Source organism: Amphibalanus amphitrite, unplaced genomic scaffold (assembly GCF_019059575.1).
Source record: "Amphibalanus amphitrite isolate SeventyFive unplaced genomic scaffold, NRLGWU_Aamphi_draft 000765F_arrow, whole genome shotgun sequence".
Lineage (NCBI taxonomy): Eukaryota > Metazoa > Arthropoda > Thecostraca > Balanomorpha > Balanidae > Amphibalanus > Amphibalanus amphitrite.
Window position 1 is genome coordinate 17893 of NW_024882259.1, and position 22027 is coordinate 39919.

The window sequence follows — 22027 nt, forward strand, 5'->3', positions numbered from 1 at the left end:
TTCGTAGGCAGAGCATAGATGCTACGTAAATGGTTTGAAAGTAAAATGGATTGTTGTTCTGTTGATGAGGCGTGTGCAATAAGCAAAACAAAGACAATGCATTCAATGCTATGATTGATGCCTTAGCACATAGGGTCTAAACCTAACCAGTAGCCTCATCATTATTTTTCAAACCATGTTTTCTCACTATGAGAAGACGCCGAACTTTATCACATATCTCGATCGTTCTTTCAGTGCTCTTGTTTTGAGTTCAAGATATTTGTTTTCTTTCAAGGTTGAATAAAGTTGTTTCCTTGAGCTAGACTCAGATAGAGTACGTCTGCCTTTCGATGGAGCCATCAGAATGTCATCATCCCAAAAAGTTTTCTAAAGAAAAGTTGATTCGAAGAGATTTAGCTTTACGCCGTAACAGTTGGCTGGAGAGGAGAGAGAAAAGATTGGAACTGCGTCTGGACGTTCATCAGAGCGACCTCAATGCGGTTTTGTGGCTCTGTAGGCGAGTTGAAGGGTATAAGTGAGGAAGACCTAAGTGATCTGGATTGGTTTTGTCATGTCAGGCACATGTAAATAAAAATTTAATTAGAAAAAAATAATGCAAAATAGCCTTCAACTCACTTAGACGGGCCTGTGCACCGATATGCATTTTCTAATCTACCAACCATAGACTACTACGTACCAACCATAGTGGTCTATGTACCAACAAATTTCAGCGGGCGATTTCTTACAATCTCAAATTTCCAAAGAACCCACATCCCAGCCTCACAATCAATGGTCATTCTTATTGTACATACACAAGTGGTGATTCAGCTTTTAAACATAAGCCTTCTCTATTGCCTGTAAGGCGTATTGTTCAGGCAAGTCAGTACGGCGTCCGGCTGTGCCGCTGAACCCTGCTGTACTGCGGTGCAGTCTAACCGCCTGAGTCGAGCGGCAGGCGATCGCCAGTGTGCGGTCTCACCGCCTGCTTTTCGGGCGTTGCGGCGGTTGATTGAGGCCAGTGAGGTGATTTCCAAAAATACCAGGTTCATCTCCAGGCTTACTTGATCTTGCTGAGTTTTTATATGTCAAAGACACATTACGTTTGACCCAATTAAAAAGAAACCAGAAGAAAAACAAGCAAAGAAACAAAGCCTCATGAAAAACCCAGTATTTGATGCTTGACAGAAAACCAAACACCGGCGAAGAAAGGGCTTGGGCTGCGACATTGGCCAGTAGCCACCCTGGCGCTCTTTCCCGGGCATCCCGGAGAGGCGTGTTTCCGCACCACTGACCAGTCACACCCCGGGTGAGGCCGACCAGAGCGCGGTCACTCGTGCGAAAAATGCGGCGCGAAAAACATCGACAATCACTCGCGCCCGACGACTGTTTGCGCCAATGGTTGGTGTTTTTGTGGCGATTCGCGCCAGGTTAGTGGTGGTTTCAGTCACCCAAATGGACCGAACAATCGACTGGATGTTTGTGTGCTCCCTGAACTTGCGGCGTATACATACTCTTTCCCGATACCGATTACCGGGTGCGGTTGTTTGATGTACATACTAACAGTGGGTTACTATGTGCTTGAACTGCTGATACTTTTGCTATTGTTGGTTGAAGCTATTAGCTGCACAGTCCGTATATTTATCATTCATTACTCTATGGATTTGGATAACCAAAATATATTGTACAATTTGACCTTTACAAACATTACAGGTATCCTCGCTACCAGAAGCGCCCTAGTCCTGCAAATGCCAGGACATGTGAGGTGCTGCAATCGACCATTATCGTCAGTATTGGGATATTTTATGTTCGCGCTCTACTGTTAATCTAGGTAATATCCCGAAGTGCACATAAAACATGTATCATCCAATGATGAAAAGTGGTTGCCAGTAGATCAATCCTCAGCGAAAATCCCAGCAAACCGAATTTCAGAGGTGTGCAGTCGGCCCTTCCCGAGAGCACGGGTGGTGCATAGTAAACGGGGCCTCTCATCTGCCGAAGTGGAAATGACGCAAAGGCTTCGGCGTCGCGTTGTGTAAAACAATCACGTCCGAGCGACGTCCGTCGCCCAGTTATTGGTGCCGGGGCCTTCAGAAGCGCCCGGGACCTGAGCCCACGCTGCTGGGAGCGTCGTTATAGCAAGCCAAGGCAGTTGGTGATCCGTGTTATACAGCGAGGCCAGGAAGGCGCTGGCTAATTCCATTTCCTGAGGGTGCCATTCGAAGCATGTCTTATTGGGGCTGCCTGAAAAGAAATGAAAGTCGATATGCCCATAGAAACATTTTTATTAGAGACGGTGTCATTTTGTTTTGTAATTTAATGCCATTTCGGCCCATGATTAATTTCTTCAGTTAAATAAAATTACACACAAAAACAAATAATGCCAACAGATTTGGTACCTACAAGCATTACGTTTTTATTTATTTGTATGATTCAACAGAGAGATCTTTGCTGAGGCACGGCGCTACTCTTGTAAAATCATTGTTCGTATTTACCCGGCGCATAGCACACCCCACTGCGTAGAAATAAACAGAACTGTCTTCCAGAATAATAGTCGAAACAATTTATTATATAGTCCCAAGTCAATTCATAGTCTGTTCGGACATGAAGCTATAAACCAGCCGCTCAGGCTGACCTTTCGCGGGGCCATAAACATTGCTGAGATATTCTTGCAAGGCATAAAAACTGTAACCATTTTCCTTACACATCAAGTCGACGGCTCACAGCAAGATCATCCGTCCGATTTGAGCTCACAGAGCTCCCCGGACCGCGGTCTCTGTGGACCGCCGGACAGTCGGCCGGCTGGCGACACGCAGTCTATGATGAGAGTCCGGGGCCGGCCAGACCCGGAAATAACCCGGCCCGAGTGGGTCGGAGTGGCCGAGGCGGGCCGGACCGGCCGGGGTGGACGCCGACCGATCGATTTAATGTGGTCCGGCTGAGTCACTCGGCCTGTCCGGCTGGCGGCGCACTGAAGGGGACTGTGGGAGTGAGGGACTGTGGGACTGTGGGACTGCGGGGGACAGTGGGGACTGTGGGGGAACATAGTCAGTGGAACTGAGGGGAGAGTGGGGACTGTGAGGGACAGTGGGACTGAGGGAGCTGTGGGGACCGTGGGGACTGTGGGGGAACAGTAGTCAGTGGGACTGAGGGGACTGTGGGGACTGGGAATGTGAGACTGTGGGGACTGTGGGACTGCACGGGGTTTGTGGGACTGTGGGGGACAGTTTGACTGCATGGGACTGTGGTACTGCGGGACTGCGGTGACAATGGGACTGAAGGGGACAGTGGGACTGTAGGACTCGGAAACTGTGGGACTAAACAAATCGGGTCGGTGGGACTGTGGGGACTGTAAGGGGCTGCATGGGACTGTGGGGACTGTGGGACTGCACAGCAGTGGAACTGTGGGGGACTGAGGTGCACTGTGGGATGCATTTCGAATGGATCAGCACTCCACAGCCGCAGTCGCATGAGTCATGTGGCAGTGAAGCTCAGACTGATGGCGGACTTTATCCAGGTTAAAAACTGTGACTAAAATATACAGAGGACTTGGATGGAAAGATCGTAAGTAGGTATGCTATTATGTTATGTGTAGTTCAGGAAATGGTACACCAGTATAACGCCTTTTGGGGCGACTAACGGAGCGAGCGAGAGGGTGAGCCTTGCACGTGCGAAATTTCGACGAGGTACCTCCAGCTGACTTGTGCACGGCACCCTACTAACCGGTCTCTAGCGATGTGCCAAATTTGAGCACAATCGGCCCAGCCGTTCTCGAGATCTGGAAGTGGCACCCTGCACGTGCGCACGTGCAAAATGGGTCCCAACTTAGTTTTGCACGACACCCTACTAACCGGTCCCTAACCATGTGCCAAATTTGAGCGCCATCGGTCCAGCCGTTCTCGAGATCTGGAATCGACCCCTGCACGTGCGCACGTGCAGCAGCACCCCAATTCTGGCACATGGATATGCATTGCCTAGTGGGTGCCTACCTACATGCCAACTTTCAGCGCAATCGGCCAAGTAGTTACTGAGAAATTGCAACAATTACAAAAGTGACACCTCTTAGTTTTGCACGTGGCACGTGCATAAGGGGTCACCCACATGCATCGGCAATAGTCCAATACTTGGTAGAAGGAATGAAGCTACCCTACAAAAATTACCGCGCGTAAATCGGTCAAGTGGTTGCTGAGATATAAGCCTCGCAAAAGCGTGACCACGGCCGGCCGGCCGGCCGGCCGCTCATACTCAGAAATTTCCGTTAATCTAAGGAAAGACTACGCTCGCTTCGCTCGCTCCGTAAAAACGCAGCTGGGCCCAATCTTACCAGTATAACGCCTTTTGTGGCGACTAACGGAGCGAGCGAGAGGGTGGGCCTTGCACGTGCGAAATTGCGAGGGGGTACCTCCAACTGACTTGTGCACGGCACCTTACTAACCGGTCTCTAGCGATGTGCCAAATTTGAGCACAATCGGCCCAGCCGTTCTCGAGATCTGGAAGCGGCACCCTGCACGTGCGCACGTGCAAAATGGGTCCCAACTGACTTGTGCACGGCACCCTACTAACTGCTCCGTAACCGTGTACCAAATTTGAGCGCAATCGGTCCAGCCGTTCTCGAGATCTGGAAACGACCCCTGCACGTGCGCACGTGCAGCAGCACCCCAACTCTGGCACATGGATATGCATTGCCTAGTGGGTGCCTACCTACATGCCAACTCTCAGCGCAATCGGCCCAGTAGTTACCGAGATATTGCAACAATTACAAAAGTGACACCTCTTGGTTTTGCACGTGGCACGTGCATAAGGGGTCACCCACATGCATCGGGAATAGTGCAATACTTGGTAGAAGGAATGAAGCTACCCTACAAAAATTACCGCATGTAAATCGGTCAAGTGGTTGCTGAGATATAAGCCTCGCAAAAGCGTGACCACGGCCGGCCGGCCGGCCGGCCGGCCGCTCATACTCAGAAATTTCCGTTAATCTAAGGAAAGACTACGCTCGCTTCGCTCGCTCCGTAATAAACGCCGTGAAATGGATATGGCAGCACTCTAAGGCTGGATATATAGTACGCAATCTTATAAAGCTCTGTGAAATCGAAAACACGGCACGCTCTTTACGGTTTTGGTAACCGCCAGTTTTGGATGTGCCGTAGAATGATTTCAGCCGTGAGCAGCTGTGCACATCTCAAAACACAAACAATAATCAGCTGATTGCGGCATCGTCGGCACCTATTTCACGTCAGGGCCCTGTTCATGAAGTCTGCGGCCGCTGCGGCCGGCCGCAGGCTCTAAGCTCCGCCCATTTTTGAAACGTCATCACTCACTTGGCCGCAGCAGCGTTCCATGAACAGCGTCTGCTGCCGAAATAGTTTCCGACAATTGTTTACAACTGAAGCACACCGGTAGATAATTTGTTTACAAAATCGTCTCCATGACAACACGGCTTGCGCTTATTTGACTTCAGTGTGCCAAGTTCAGTGCAATTAGTTTTCTTGAGGCTCGGCGGTCGCTGGATTGCGGCCGCAGAGATCGCAGCGGCCGCAGCAAGATGACGTCATACATTCGTCATACTACAAGAGCCCCGCCCCTTTTTGTGACGTAACAACCCGGCTGGCCGCAGCGGCCGCAGCGGCCGCAGCGACCGCCGGGGTTCATGAACAGGGCCCAGAATTTGTGGCGTACTTTGACGAGCTTCTCAGACAGTTTAATTCATTTAAGATAAATTCAATGTTTTTATGATATAAGTATGCAATATTTTACGTTATGATATTTTTAAGATTAAAACATCCTCCACATATTAACTCATGGTTTATTATAATGATGCTTATTATACAGACAACGATCAGTTTCAAAATATGTATTTTCAGGAACTAAATGCACACTTAAACACATAAAAACGAGTGTTCATCGTTATATGGATTTATTTTTCAAATTAAAAGGGGATTTTTAAGAGGATTTTAGCACCAGTAACCATCATAGATTTTCGGCAGCCACTGCATTATAGAATCGGTATGGGTCTTTAGCCTATTCTCACGTCTCACGTATGACACAAATAACGGGCACTTCATGGCTTCTGATTAGATATTTAAATTAATGATGATATACCTTAGTTTGTTAAAAAATTGTTAATTCCTACTCACTATTCGTATCTCCTCACTTTCTGTCTGGCACAGTTAAGGATCAATGTGTTGTTTCTCTTCCTGCATCTCGATCTGACTTCTGAGCCGAGTATTTTTCTTGATATGCTTTGATATGTAGACTGGGTTCTTCAATCTTTTGAGGAATTGCTTTTTAGCTTTAGGTTAGGTAACAGGTACCTATGCTTGAATAAGAAGGAAAATAAGCTGTAACTTGACCTAATTCAGTTCATGTACGTAGTCTTCGAATTTTAGTAGTTTATCTTCAAGAAGGAAAATGTCAAGAGCTTATGACAAGAAGGAAAATAAGCTATATCTTGAATTGATCCAGTTAATGTACGTATCCTGATGCTCAAATTGTAGGAGCTTCATTGTCAACGGCATTACTTAAATTACTGAAACAGTAGCCGAGCTATAATTAAATAACTATTTAAATAATTCTTTAACAAATTTATTGCAATGCCTCAACAGCAAATAAATGCAAATGATAAGTAGAAGAAACACTTTATTCACTCGAATTTCTGAGCGCGAGAATGCCCTCGCTGAAATTTATTTGGTCGGCAATCCACTTTTCAGGAGAATTCTTCAAGCATGTTTGTGTTTTCCATAGTTTGCTATCACGTTTCCCATAAATAACTTATTCATTACACATATGTGTGTCTCTAAAAGAAATAAATGCCCAATAAAAATTAAAACACATAACTTTTGCTGTTCGCAAACAGTACGCATAATTTCCAATAGCGACGGCGACAAGACATTGACCAATCACGTTGCGTGTTTCCTGCTGGCGTTGATTCGTACTGTGGGCAAAATGGCGTGAATAGAATTACCATACTATTCTCTTTATAAGATTGCGTGAATAGGGTGCCGTAAATAGAGTGGGGTGGAATGATAGTACGCCATTTGGTAGCACAACCTTTATTGTTTATTGTTTATTACGCACGAAACAACCACAGGCTCCAGGCCCACTTACGGCTGCAGTCACATAACATACATGGGGCACATAAAAGATTCACGAACATAAAAGATGAATGACTAGACAGCGTAGATTAAGCATACGTAGATAGCACCGCTGCCTCAACCATGGACATCAGTAGGAACCCTCACTGTTTGCGAACTTAAAAACCTGAGATCTAAAAGAAGATGGTGAGTAAAAGAAATCAGTCCCTGGCGCTTTTTTCAAAAGCGCGTTGCATGTTTCCGGTAACCGCGACAGGAAGCCGTTACGAGATTGGGCCTGGTGCACGAAACCAATGAATAGGTACCGTCTATTCCATTTTGCAGTCACTTTACCCAGCTCAGCATGAAGTTATCGGATTCGGAATCATATTTCATATTTGTTAACTCATTCAGGGCCAGATGCTTTGCGAGCTTAACCCGCGCCCTGCTGGGCGCGTGTTTGAACACCCCCTTGTGGTTTTTCGCGAATATCTCAAAAACGGCGGCGCGGAGCGTCACCGTTTTTGGTACACCTTATCATACATCAATTCTACACATGTTGTGAAAATTTCAGACCAAGGTCATTCAAGGTCAGGTCACCAGGTCACTTGAAGTGACCTCACCTCATAAAAAGGTTCAATGTCTGTCATGCTACACCGAGTGACCGATCGCTTTGAAACTTTCAGCGATTGCTAAGAACAATAACATGTACAAAATGTATATCTCATAATTTTGATATCGATGACCTAAGGTCAGGTCAATTTTGCGACCTCCCCATTATAAGTCAATGGGAGAAAATTGAAATGCGCCTCTTTTGGATGAAAGACATTATAAACACTCCCAAACACCGAATTACAAGTGTTTTAGACACACTGAACATGAAAATGGTATCCGTGACCCTTTTTTATGCCCTGAGGTCATCTTAGGTCACGGATGATATCTAACAGTTTTTCGCAAATAACTTTTGATAGAGGCATGCTAGAGCGATGAAAACGCCTTAGATGTGTTCAACTCGACGATACGGATCGACTGATATGCAACATGACCCTTTCCGGTCAGGTCATGACCTTGACCTGAGGTCAAATTTTCAAGTTGACCTTTCAAGGTCAAGTTATAGTTCATTCGATGCGTCTTGACGAGAGGAACACGATGCCGGTAAAAGTAAGCTCGTACAAGGCTTGGGTCAAAAGTTATTGCAGAAAAACTGTTTTCGAAAAAAATCGGCTATTTTTGCAGTTTTTGCCCCCTGCAGGCAAAACCGTTGACGTTAGGTCAAATCTGAGAGAATTATTCAGAAAGGGCGTTAATAGGGCTATCGAATGCGCTTTTCCGCGGCGCTGTAGCTCTATTGGTTCCCGAGTTATTCGTTGGCTTCTTGGAAATTGTCGACATTCGACCTGGAAATCGGCGAAATTTTGCCTTCAATGACCTCTGGTGACCTGACCTTTGACCTGACCAAAAAATTGACCGAAGTGATTTCGTCATTATTTTTGACGCTCTTTCGAACGCCGCCTTCCGCGTATCGCTACGTGGCCCAGGAGCGGAGTTACAAGGGGGGGGGTGTGTTCAAACACCCCCCCCAGCAGGGCGTGGAAATCTAGAACCCCCAGCCGGGCGCGGGTTAAAAGGTTATACCTAAGGACGTATATAGGTTTAACCTTATCTCCAGTTGAAACATCTACAGACCACCGGGAATCAATATCACCTGAATAGTGTAATCAAATGTCTTGTTGTAGGGAATGCCTCGTTTTTGACTGGAGAAGACAAGCGCTGAACCTCTTATCCTTAACCCTCGCCCGCACATGCCATTTTCCCATCCTAGAACGCACATGGGGGGGGGGGTGGTTGCCACCCCCCCCCCCGCGCCATTTCGTTCCTGTTGGAGATAGAGCTTAGCAGTAAAGACCAAAAAGATTCTTTGGGAAGAGACGAATCCAATGATACCCAGTTTTACCTTCTCAGGTCAGTCATTGACCTTCCAGGTCAGGTCAAACTAAAAAATGTTGTTGTTTTGGGTCACCGTTGGATATCAAGTGCGCTGCTTATCAAATACCGATGACGATGCTGTTTTCTGGTGCCAAGCCAGCTAGAACCTCTTTGTCACACTATCCGACCAGAATTTTGCTGCTGAGGTCATTTCAGGTCAAGTTAGGTCAAGGTCAATTATATGTGTTTGTATGTCTGTGTGTGTCTGTGTGTATACTGATGTGTGCACCGATTGTTTTTGGGTCCATGTCACATGAAATCATGATCTGAGAAGCTTTTACCAAAAATGCAGTCAAAAAACTTCACAAAAAGTAAATTCAGCTTGCCTAAAACGCAATTATCTTAGATGACCTAGGTTGACCTTGACCCTGACCTTGACCCCTGTACATCGTCGAACAACATGTTCCATGATAGGTGGGAGGTAAGACTGGCAAAAAAGGCCGAAATCAGGGTGTCAAAAGCTCACAAGGCCCATGGCAAACGCATGATGTTGAGAATTGGCCATTTGGGTCATGACATGACCTGAAAAACAAGGTCATATCTCCGAAACCAAAAATCACAGAAACTTGAAATTTTCAGTGGACATCAAGAAAGGATAGACGAGCAGCTATACGAAAAATCAGCCTTCTAGCTCTAAAAATGTTGAATGCAGAGCAGAAAGACTGCCTGGGGGGGGGGGGGGGGTGGCAACCACCCCCCCCATGTGCGGGCGAGGGTTAAAACTCCAGATAGTTTCAAGTTAACAGCTAGTTTCAGCTCACATCGCTATTGGAAATCCATCTCGAAAGCGAGTCGCTGATCAAGGTCCAATTTTCCTTCTAAAGCTAGTCGACATTATGTTGCGCGTCAATTATCGTCAACAGGTTAAGGACGGATTACTAATGAGGCGTCATCCTTACCGAAGACGATAAGGAAGTGGGTGGATAAGGCCGTATCATTACTAACGAGCTGATGTTCCAATTTGAGTCGTGTGTCCCAACTGTAAAGCAAGGCTTCGTCCAAAACACGGCAAATACGCAAGGCAGTTGAAATTTAATGGCTCGCGTTAGCCACACAATTTCTTCTTCGTGGCTACAGTTATTTGCTTTTTCCCAAAAAGTCGTGCTTCAAAGTTTATTTTTACGAAGGCTTCATCAGTTTCTTTCGTTTCATCATCTCATGAAATAAAAGTCAGACACCATTGACTGGCATACCGTCAAATAGTCTAACAAACAGATATAAGTTCATATCATTCTCTCGGATGAATCTCGGCAAAAACTAAATATAGTCATCCAAGCTTAGGTCATCCTACTCACAGCGCCATCGAGTGTACTCACGGGTGCCATCGAATCTGGTGGCGATGGTGTCAAGAAAGGTGTTTTGTGGAGCCAGAAGGCCCTTTCTGTTGGGCATCCCGATGGCCGGCGTGATGACGGACCGCCCGCCGGCGGTGGCCGCGCCGCGGGGTCAGCAGAGGTCACCGCAGGTCACCACAGGTCACCGCAGGTCACTGCAGGTCACCACAGGTCACCGCGGCTCACCGGGTGCCGCGACTGAGCCGGTGGTGGGCTATATTGTCCGATGTTGTTGTCTTGAAACAGCAGATTGCCCTTCTTTCATTGTGTCTGGAACAGAACATGTTGGGGATGATTTAGTAATGAAGACAGGTAAGAAGAAATAGCAGAACTGCTGAAAAATTTTTGGCGTGCCACGGCAGGTGGGAAATGAAACCTTTTTTGCAATGGTACTGATTATGCGTTTCAAGAGTTGAAAATACACATTACATTTGTATTGTGACACCATGCGATTATTCGATATATTTTTTAATGAACAGTATCTGGGAAGTATGGAAGGTCAACAACTACATCCATCTATTGAATTGCATTTTCAAAGTACTTGGGAGGTGCAGTCAATTATCTGTTGGCATTTTCAACTGCCCAGCAATTTCATTGGGCGTCATCGCGCCCGTATTTGCAATGAGTCCATTCCACCGGTCGTTGGTGCTGGTGTCTGTGCTCGGACCAAATGAGGTCTCTGGCCGGCGCGACCTTTAGCACAATTGGCACCGTCTCTATGGCAGGTGGATTGGCTGTCGTTCCTGCCAACGGACCAGTTGTGGGTCGACATTGCCCCGACGCCCTGAACGGGTGGTCACTACCCCAGACCTGAGGGAGCCCGGCTCGTATTGGCAAATACGCGTGAGTACGAGTAGGTATGTAAGTACATTCGCTGGAAAGTTGACTCATGCGGAGAGAACAGTGGACACTTTCATCGAAATAATATGTTTTAATGCTACTACGAATAAGGTAATGCTAATTTCTTTGCTAACCAGTCATTAGAAGGCAGTCTGCAAGACTATATCGTATAAATGACTCATCTATTTCAAACATAATTGTTTATACGAGGATAATCATTACACTTTCTCTATGCCAATAATGTCTATTCTACTCAAGATTAAAACATGTAATCGGTGTGTTTAACGAATAATTTAAGTTAATGTACTGCTTGTATCACGATAGGAATTCTTCAGCTGTAAGCGCAAATTGCTAATCTGATGTCAGAACGCTGTAATTAGTTTAGAATTAGCATCTAAATTAGTGCTATGGCCTGCATCCAGTCTCTTCATGCTCGGCTGAACATGAGAGGAAGCTGAAACCTCTCTAGCCGAACTCTTACGGAGGAAAGGAAATTACTGTGACGGTGGTATTACGTAAATCATTTCGAGCTGTCTATGAGAATGTCAAGCCAAGTGATTACAACGACACGAAGCTTTTCCCGTTCAGCAGTAGAATATCCAACGATCTATCGTCTTTAGGGCGACACCTGGCGCCGCAGCGATATCACCTGGCAGCTGGGTGTCCGTCTGACCGTCTGACCGTCTGACCGTCTGACCGTCTAACCGTCTGACCGTCTGATTGGCCGCTTTGGCAGCTGTCGTCCCAAATGGAGCGCGAACTGGGGTCTCGGCCAGCGGCGGGTCGCGCCGCCAGCGGATCGGTCATCGGCCGAGAGGTGGGGTGTAGGACAGCGCGCCCACGTGCTGACACGGCCAACGGCTCCAACTGTCAGCCCGCGGCCTAACCGAGCGGCGCCGGAACTACTGGCTCCCACCGCGGCCGGCTGGCCGGCGACGGACTAAAAAGGGAGTGGGCGCACGGCAGGGGGGAATAGATACGTAAGTACATACATTTTGGAATCTGGTTAATAATGGGAGATCACTAACGGGAGTGAAAAAAAAACATTGCGAAAATATGTTTACACATCACTGGCATTTTTCCGAGATAGACACTGGACAGTAAAGTGCGAGTTTTTAACCCGCACCCTGATGGGGGGCATTTTGGCCCCCCTTTGGTTTTTCTTAAATAGCGAGAAAACGGCGGCACGCAGCGCCGCCAAAGTTTGGGTACTTTCCCGAGCATCAATCTGACACCTTCACACAAAATTTCAAGTCACAGGTCACCTTGGGTCAGGAGTTATTGAGGTCAAACTGAGGTCTTGTTCGAGCAAAAATGGGAAAAAACATGACATCTTGAAACGCTCACCAAATCTACAGTAAACAAGCAATTTTAAACTTCTTTATGTGGTTGTGTAGAAAAAAGACGGCGCTACAAAACTGCTATCTCAGATTCTCGAAATTTTGGGATTTTGACCCCTAAAAATTCAAAAAAATTGTTTTTTTTTAGAAAAACTAAAAAAAATCAAAACTTTCCGAATTTCGAAAAATCGGAATATATGTGATAGTCACTGCGCTCTTCTATATATATACCAAATTTCAGATCGATATCTCGTTTTTTGGCCAAGTTATAGCGAAAAAACTGTTCAAAAATGATGACGTCAAATTTTTTAACTCAATTTTTAGCAATTCTAGACCACGTAGGGCAAAACAAAGACCACCATTGAACTCCCCGAGACGAGCTACATCGAATCGATACCCATTTTATGCAAAAATATCAACTTTGAAATTTGACCTCATTTGACCTGACCTTGACCTGACCTTGACCAAAACGTGACCTAAGCTGGCCCCAAAGGCTGCCTGACCCACATAATCGCATTTGTCATGTAAAATGGACCATAAAACATGCATCACACGACAATGTCATATTGTGACCCCCCCCCCCCCCCCCAGTGACCTGACCTCTGTGACCTGACCTGGTATCAGTGACCTCAAATAGCATAATATGTGTCTGAAGAACATTTCCCCATCGATGATTTTCAATGAAATGCATTTTACTCGATTGTACAACGCATTTCTTGAAATGCCTGTAAACGGTGAAAATTCGACCTTTAACCTGACCTGTGACGTCATCGGTTTGACCTAGGTCAATAAAATTGGGTCGCAAGGTAGTTCCCTGATAGGGCTATCCAACACCGTTTGCCGCTTGTCGCTAGGCTGCGTGGTTCTCGAGATCTTAGGGGGGCCAAAATGCCCCCCCCCCCATCAGACCGCGTTGCTCGGCAGACCCCATCAGGGCGCGGGTTAATGGTAAAGGTTTCCGCGACGTTCAAAGGTCCTCCTGGGGCCAGACTTCATGTTCAGTTAGTGACAAACACTACAGAAGTTTCACTTAACGCACCAAACGCCACACTGTTCCACCTGAACGAGTCCTGGAACAAGATTACCTCTGGCTTTGAACTTGCTGCAAAACAGCGCTGTTATGCTTTCTTTCGCTGGAGCCTTTGAGAGCCTGGGCTCGACTGGAATACAGAACCAACTGCCGTTTGCGCTCAGCTCTGCGGCCCGGTCACCACTGCGGTGGCATTGTTACTGGGGTCGTTAGGTGTGTGATGGTGCCTAGATGAATACAAAACTGAGCTCGGATGTGGCAAAACAGCAGCGTACTTCCACCGGAATGGCGCAGAAAAAGGCGGCGAGGTGGTACTCACAGCGCCTTCCGTTTCAATTTACCGCACGTGTGAGTAGTTTATGTATGCATCCATCAGAGAAAATTGCATGCCACTGTATAATACGTAGCTTCTTATAATCCCCTTCACTAGGCAATGAAACAATTTAACGTCTGTGTGGGTTGTGGATAGGGATAAAAACAAAATACATACGGCATCAGGCATTACACAGATACATCACGCATCGCATCTCCTCAGACTTCTCTTCCTGTTCAACCCAATACCCTCATTTACGGATTTATCCGCTCCCCTGTCGTCCCTCCCTCATACCCGACAATGCTCTCTCCCTTATATGAAGACGCTCCGAGCGATATATGAGGTCAGCCGAGGGGCTGCCCGAAGGGTTATTGGTCGGCGGCTGAGGTGAGGGCGTCGGTCGAGTGGCATGGAAGGCCACCTCGACACCCAATCGCCGACAAAGAGAGGGGTAATATCGCAGATCGGAAGACTCTCTTGAACACAAACGTTGTCAGTTGATAATTGATAATGCCCACATCATTAGCGATTCTTTCATTGTGCCATTATAATGATTGTGCATGTTCGCATATTTGAATTATGATAACTGCATGTTTGCATTATGATGACGTTGCATTATACAGAATGTTTGCACTTACTTTCGCGCAACAGTGTTTTGAATGCTAATAAAAGCTAGTTTGGGAACATAGCATGTTCTGTTTATCTATTATTAGTTTACCCCAAATAGAGGAAATGTCTATCAGCAAATTACATATCGCAGCTAAGCTCCAATAAACATGCTTATTTTGTTTATTTCACACTTTCAATCAAAACCCTATCCATGACAAACAAAAATACAGCCATATTTCCCCGGTGATTTCAGATCTCCCTTACTCAGCCTGTCAGCTACAGCAGCGGGATCCAATCCCTCCAAATTCCATTCGCCATGAATAATAGGCCGACGGTTCGGCACCCGGGCACAGCGGCGCTCTCTGGGACGAGATTGCCGCTCTGATGCATGACCTCCAGTCGGGTCGGCCGGGGGTCGACAGTGGTTCGACGGTCCTAGACCCGCGCCAGTCAGTCAGACACAGTGCATGTCGCGGCAGCTTCACACAGTAGTGGTCAGTGGCGCGGCGGCGAGTCGGAAAGGCCGCAGGTGCGCACCGTTTGTCGATCGTCGGTATACGTCTAATAGGAAGCGCAAAGCTTGTCGTGGCGGGCTGCGGCCGAGGGTAATAAAACAGGGGCGCAGGTGCCGCCAGGAGAACCTTGTTTACTTGCTGTGCGTGATGCGCTTATTCGTGTTGGAGGTAAGATGACGATGGTGAGAATGCGCGCAAAAAAGGAATGGCAAGGAAATATACATTCATATAAGACCAAATTGGACAACAGCTTATAACTGTGCCTCACAAAGCCCGTTACGAAAAATAACAAAGGACGTTGAATAATAAATGTACCTACTTACATACACTGTGTGCAAAAATTTTTGACCATCTTAACCCGCGCCCCAGTGGCGGTCTCAGCCAACTTCGCCCTAGTGAGGGGGGGCATATGTTACCACCCACCTCTAACTCAAAAACTAAGAGGGATAGAAAGACGCGGTAAAAAGCAGTCGATAGCTCTCAATGCGTACGTTTGAAAGTATTTCGGTCATTTTTCATCTTAGAGCAATATTGGGGTCACCAGAGGTCATCAAAGGTCAAAATTTGCCAATGGTTATTATATTTTTCAGAAAACATGCGGTTATCTCAGGAACTATGGTAGCTAGAAAAACGCATGGAACAGCAATTGATAGCTTTTGAACTCGTCTTTTGATAAGGTCATTATCAAAATTGACCTCAGGTCAACGGTTTAGCCTCCAGAGGGCAAAAACTCCAAAAATAGCTGTTTTTACGAAAAGTGTTTTTCGAAAATAACTTTCGACTACAAAAAGCCACGACATTTCTATTGCCAGAATCGTGTTCCTCTCGCCGAGACGCGTCGAATGAACTATAATTTGACCTTGAAAGGTCAACTTGAAAATTTGACCTCAGGTCAAGGTCATGACCTGACCGGAAAAGGTCATGTTGCATATCAGTCGATGCGTCTCGGCAAGACAAACACAATGAGACCATCCCCAGCGTTCTGTCTCTTTCCAATCTTGAGTTATTGGCAAAAAAACTGTTTGTAGCCTCAAATGACCTCGGATGACCTTTCTAGAGGCTATCAGCAAAAATGACACCTTGGTCATCACGGGTGGTCCAAATCATTGTGAATCTGAAATATTTGGACTGTTCCTATGCGTACACACGGATCTAGAGGCATTTTCATTTTTCTCCATTGACTTGTAATGGAAAGGTCACGCCACTGACCTGACCTTAGGTCACGGATATAAAAAATCCGAGATATACAAATTGTAGGCGCCCATAACATCATCCAATCCACCAAGTTTAAAACCTTTCCGACAAACACTGCTGGCTGGACATGATTGCGAACTTTTTTAGGCTTGGTCAAAAAATTCCCTGGTGACCCAAAAATTGACCTGGTGACCTGACCTGACATGACCTGGGGTCAAAAATTTCACACATTGTCCAAAATTGATGTACCAAAAGCTACCCCAAGCGGCGCGGCGCTACGCGCCGCGGTTTTTTATTTACACGCAAAAAACGCGACAGGGTGGTAACATATGCCCCCCCCCCACTGGGGCGAAGGTTAAAACTTACTTCAATGGCGACAACACCGGCCTTGCTTATGCTGTCCCTCTGCGTCTGAAAGCAGCTAAACCTAATTTCCTACTCTCATTGGCTTTCTCTGTTATTCTCTGTTACTATGGGATTAATGCTACGCTATCAGAAGTAATCACAATGTAAACATGCCGTGCCTAAAGATTGTTTCTTTGATGGCCTGTCCTGTAATTTCCCGCCGCATTTCGCATCTATGAGCATCAGCTCAATTACTGAACGGCAGGCTATCTGTCCTAGCCTCTAGGTACGGCATAACTGACTACTGATGCCCGTCATTCCCATAATCCAGATCAAACAGGTCATTATTGAATATTCAACACGTTTGATCCGATACTGCGAGGCTAACGTTGTTGAACATTCTCATTAACTTTGTCATTATAGCCGGTAAGCAGTGCCGGTGTGGTAAGCATCTGACTAAAAACGCCACGCAAGAAGATGGCCGGTCATTTCGCAACTTATAAATGCGGAAACGAATAGTTCATGAAGCTAGTTCGGTTCCTCATGCCACTTATTATTTTAGGCCATTTCAAAATTTATCAGCTGTATCTGCCAGGGTAAAAGCTTAACGAAGATTTATCATTGTTTCAGCCATGCTGATGTATGTATGTAAGTATGTACCTATGTATTTACGATCGTGGGCGATCCACGCATGGCGTGGCGATTACTGCCCCGATCAAATTACGATGCGTTTTACATATATGTAAAATGCAAATACTATAGTATTTGCATTAATAAAACCACCATTTGTTAGTACTAGCTACAACAAATGTATCGTCAACCCCTAACCGTCCGTTCTGCGCTTACGATCTCTGGCAGACAGACCATCGATAGACGTCGTCACACAAAGCGACCGTCGGCGGCGTCCATTTGTGTCTCTTCCCCTCTGGCTGCGGGACGGACGTGCTACATTTGCATCTCTGTGACCGTAACCGACCATCTCCGTTCCCGGAGGTGGGGGGGGGGGGGCGTCCCATCAGCCGCCCGTGCTCCCTTCCGCCGTCCGCCCCCCGATCACCGCGCCACCGCCCTTAGACTATGGTCCGCCGCCTACCATCGCAATCCACCGCCGCCCACCGCCCGCCTTCGTCCACTGCCCACCGCCCGCCTCCGTCCACTGCCCACCGCCCGCCTCTGTCCACCGCCCACCGCTCGAAACCGTCTACATACCGCCCGGCGCCGTCTAATTTACCGCCCGACCGCCGCGGCACCGCCACTGCCTTCCGCCCACCGTCCACCATCCACGGCCCATCATCCGCCACCGTCCACCGCCCACTGCCCGCCTCCCCGCTGCACCGCCGCCTACCACCCGCCTACGACCACCGCCCACCGCACACCGTCCACCGTCCACCGCCCACCGCACACCGTCCACCGTCCACCGTCCACCGTCCACCGTCCACTGCCCACTGCCCACCGCCCACCGTCCGCCTCCTCCGCTGCACCGCGCTGCACCACCGCCTACCACCCGCCTACGTCCACCGTCCACCGTCCACCGTCCACCGCCCGCCTCCCACCGCCCGCCTCCGTCCACCGCCACACCGCCGCGGTCTCGGTGCTGAGCACGCACAAGCATGGCTTCCCAGGTCGTTGTCGGCCCGGCCGTCTTATAGCTAGCCGTCTGTCCGAGCGACAGTCTCTGGACTGACCATTACTGCCCCGGTCTCCGGAGGGCCACTGCTAACGGCTAAACGACCGAGGGGACCCACTGCGGTGGTGCGGTGACTGGCAAGAAGGTCCTGAGGGCTCACAGGTCGTGCAAGGAAGTCACGCTCGGAGCGCTCTTTGTCCCAAAGATGTGGGCAGGTTTGATTTTGCTGTTGCAGAAGGCTAGTTAGATGAGAGGCTTGCAAGTGGTCCGACGTTTGTAATTGAAGAAATGTTTGATGTTGGTGCGCGTTACGTAAAAGACCATAAAGGCGATGTAATTGTACGCAGCCGAAAACGGCATGTGAAATACGACTTTGTTTGTTGCGCTGTAAGTACATAGATGTCCAGTTTGACCTTCGTCTAGCTGGAAAATATCGATGACAAATTCGCCGTGGCCTTTCACAGCGATGATACACTGAAAAAACAAAATGAGAATGGTTACGGATTGGGTTTCATGTGAAACCACGAGGTGGTCTATATAGTGAAATGGTGCTTGCTTGACCTCATTTATTAGGGCTGTCCGAGTCTCCTGTTTGACAAGCCTGATAGTTGGTCTCGTTTTGAACAGCGTTTGAAGCATCATGGGTGCGACTCTTTTTAGGACTAACCGTGAGAATGTTTGCCAGTCTCATCTCATATCCTGCGTCGGTGTGAGGCAGCGTGGTGGTTTCAGATAAGTGCAGTCTCTGGACTTGTTTACATACAGCGCATTGTCAGGCGCCATTTGCAAATTGTGTGCGTTGGTGTGCGCTGCGCTTGGAGTTATATTGTTATAAGTAGAGCCTGCGCGTCCTAACCCAGCAAGCAAGCAAGTTATAAGTAGAGACATTCTTTAGCCATATATAAAATATTGTGCATGATAACAGCGGAAACAACACACTTGCTCATCAGTCATGGTCAGAAATCTTTTAATCTTTCGCTACAGTAAGATTTCGTTGAAATCAAGATTGGAAGGGCAGATGTCATAGTGACTTCGGCTTCTGAAGAAGGTAACGATCTTCCCGACCTCTACAAATTGAAGAACCAAGAGACAGTGGCGGCCGAGGAATTTCGCTCTCTAGGAGAAGACGTTTCGCACAACCGCGCGTTCACCACGGTGTAGCGGCGGCCGGGGTGAGTGACGAGTGTTCTTTGGTTGGGGACTGCAGCGCGGCACGACGCGACTGCTTTCGCCGCGCCCATTGCTACTGCATGAACTAGCTTTGTGTTTGAGAGGGCTTGGGCCTTTTGTGACCGGGTCGGCAGCGCGTGGCACGACGGGACTGCCAATTGTCTCCGCATATATGCTACTGCACTGAAATTTGTGTTTGAGAGGGCCTGGGCCTGTGTCGACCGGGCCGGCAGCGCGCGGCACGACGCGACTAATACGAGACTAATACATTTTGAGAAGAAAACATGGTTGTATTTTGGGCGGCAATATGGCCGCGCGGCAGGGCGGGGCTGCGCGGCTACATTCGAGGGTCCAGAAAGAAGGCTCGTAACGAGAATGGCTTGAGTTCTTCTATGAGACCATTTTCTGGTCTAATCCAATGGTGGCTGATGTTGAGACAGTCCAGCGGTATTATCGCAAACCAGAACGTGGTTTCATCCAGCTCAGAGTTTCAAAAGAGAACACACTTTGAGCATTTTGGAGACCAGTTTTGGCAGTTTTGTTTCTCTGTGAGACCACTGAATGGTTTCGCGAGACCGGTTTCTAAGCTCTCTAAAAGGGTTTCAGAAAGACCGCGCAGAATGGCTCAAAAAGTGTGGTCTGATTTGAATAGGGGAAAAAAGACCGCTTTCTGGTCTCTGAGACCAAAATTTGGCTGACTTTTTTTTCAGTGTAGCTCCGTAGAGCACTCGGTCACCCAGGGCCAAATCGCCTGGCACAGAAAACCGCCCGCTCGATGACGCCAAAGCATTTGTAGCAGGTGGCAAATAGTGAGAAAAACAGGCGATCTAATCTTATTTGGTCTGTCGGCGTAAATCACGTTACGTAATTTATGAACAGCAGTAATGAGAACATTACACTTGTGCTGGAGATAGCGGTGTCATTTATTTTCCGGCGAACGTTAGCTAGAACGTGCCAAAATACACGGCCGAAAAAAGAGCTGACTAGCAGAGTATAGATTTAAGGTCATATTTGGGGTGAAAGGTCAATGTTAATCATGTGTTAAATGTTAATTAAATGTTATCGAATGAGCGAACCAATTGCGACCACTGCAGGTAGGAAAAGCACCGCTAATTTCCCAGTAAATGAGCTTCTGCTGAAGTCAAGCCGAAGCGTGCACAGGTGCCATATCCTTTGGACTAATGGTTGGACATACCGCTCCAGACATTGAGTTGGAAAACCTGGGGCAGACTCGCCGCCGCTGCCATGAGAATGACCGCGGGATGGGGTCAGTCAAAGGTCAGCGGTCACTCGACATCGGGTCGACTTCAGTCGGCTGTCTCGTTGGTGTCCCACGGCAACATATAGAGCTGACCGTTGTGGTGGACAGAGATGGTCGGAGAATGAGCCGAACCCATCGCGACTTTGGTCGTCCAGCTAAACATTCACTGCCATTATTTTGATGAGCTTGGGTGATTGTGCTTGGATCGTTTTGCTGTTGCGTTACCTATATTTCTAGTTATATGATTCAATTTGGTAATACCAAATTGTAATTTAATTTGGTATTACGACTTTGTGTTGAATTGTCGACGTTACATTATAAAAGTCGACAATTCGGCATATTGACTCACGCTAACGCCAACGTTATTTGTAAATGGAAACAATGATTAGCTTATTTATCTTTACTGCTTGTCTGCGAACATACCTTCACATTTCTGGGGATCTCTTTAGAGTTGATGGCAATAAAACGTTCGAGAAATAATTTCCTAGAGGACCAAAACATGTTTACACCACCCTAAAATCACCGGATGTGTTCAGCAAGCCAAGCACTGAGCTCCCTCACCAGCCAGACAAGCTGAGCCGGTCGGGCGGGATCCGGGCGCGGCCGGCCGCCCTCCGCAGCAAATTAGACCGTAAATCCTCTTCAAGCAGCGGCGACACTCATCCGGCACCAGCTCCAAGCCGCCGCCTCGGATGGGCTCTATACTCCCCCGGACTATTTACCGCTGGGTATAGCAGCTGACCCTGCGAGGAGTGGTCAGCCGAACGGTCCGCGCCGCCTGGTGTGGGTGTAAAACCCGCGGACGCCGCCTCTTGTGGGGGATCCGCCCCGTCGGCCGATCTTTGCCTCGGCGACGGCTGGAGGGATGCGCTAATACGGAATTTCCGGAGACGGCCCAGACTAGACCACCCACGGATGGGGGCAGGCGGTGCGCAGACCTCATGACAGAGTAAGAGCATGTCATGGTTTCTAATGGGCGCATGTGTGTCACATTAACCTAACGAAATATGCTTGTTTGATATCAATAGAGCTTCAAAGCTGGTGCCGGTTGCCGGAAATTGGCTGATGAGTATTGAGCGTAATGCAGGAATATGTGCCTGTGCTGTGGGGGCGGCGCACTGCAGGCACCGAGGCTCCGGTATTGATCGGCCTCGTGAAGCGCATCCTTTAGCGGTAGCCAATCATTAGTTTGACGTCACGGCTCTTCCTGAAATGGTGCTCGTCTGGCGGCTGGTGTGTCTGCGCTGTGCCATGGGACCGGCGAGCCGCGCCGCTCAGAAACCCCCGCCGGCCCTCTGCCCTGTGCTCACACCGCCATAGATAACAAAGCCCCAAACTGAGCGGCCGTTACTGGAGATCGTAAACACCGTGATGCCGTCGTTCAGTTTGAAGCATCGCCCCGTTATTGACCAGG

General features: G+C 47.9%; 1 protein-coding gene across 1 annotated transcript in view; it reads right to left on the reverse strand.

Moving 5' to 3' along the window:
* Window positions 1–22027, reverse strand: part of LOC122365831 (potassium voltage-gated channel subfamily H member 8-like) — a gene marked incomplete at its 3' end in the record, with an annotated part of 42155 nt that overhangs the window by 15510 nt on the left and 4618 nt on the right. Inside the window, exon 2 of the mRNA XM_043337409.1 lies at window positions 10352–10639. Coding sequence (XP_043193344.1) covers window positions 10352–10427 — 76 coding nt within the window. The remainder of the gene's footprint in view (window positions 1–10351; window positions 10640–22027) is intronic.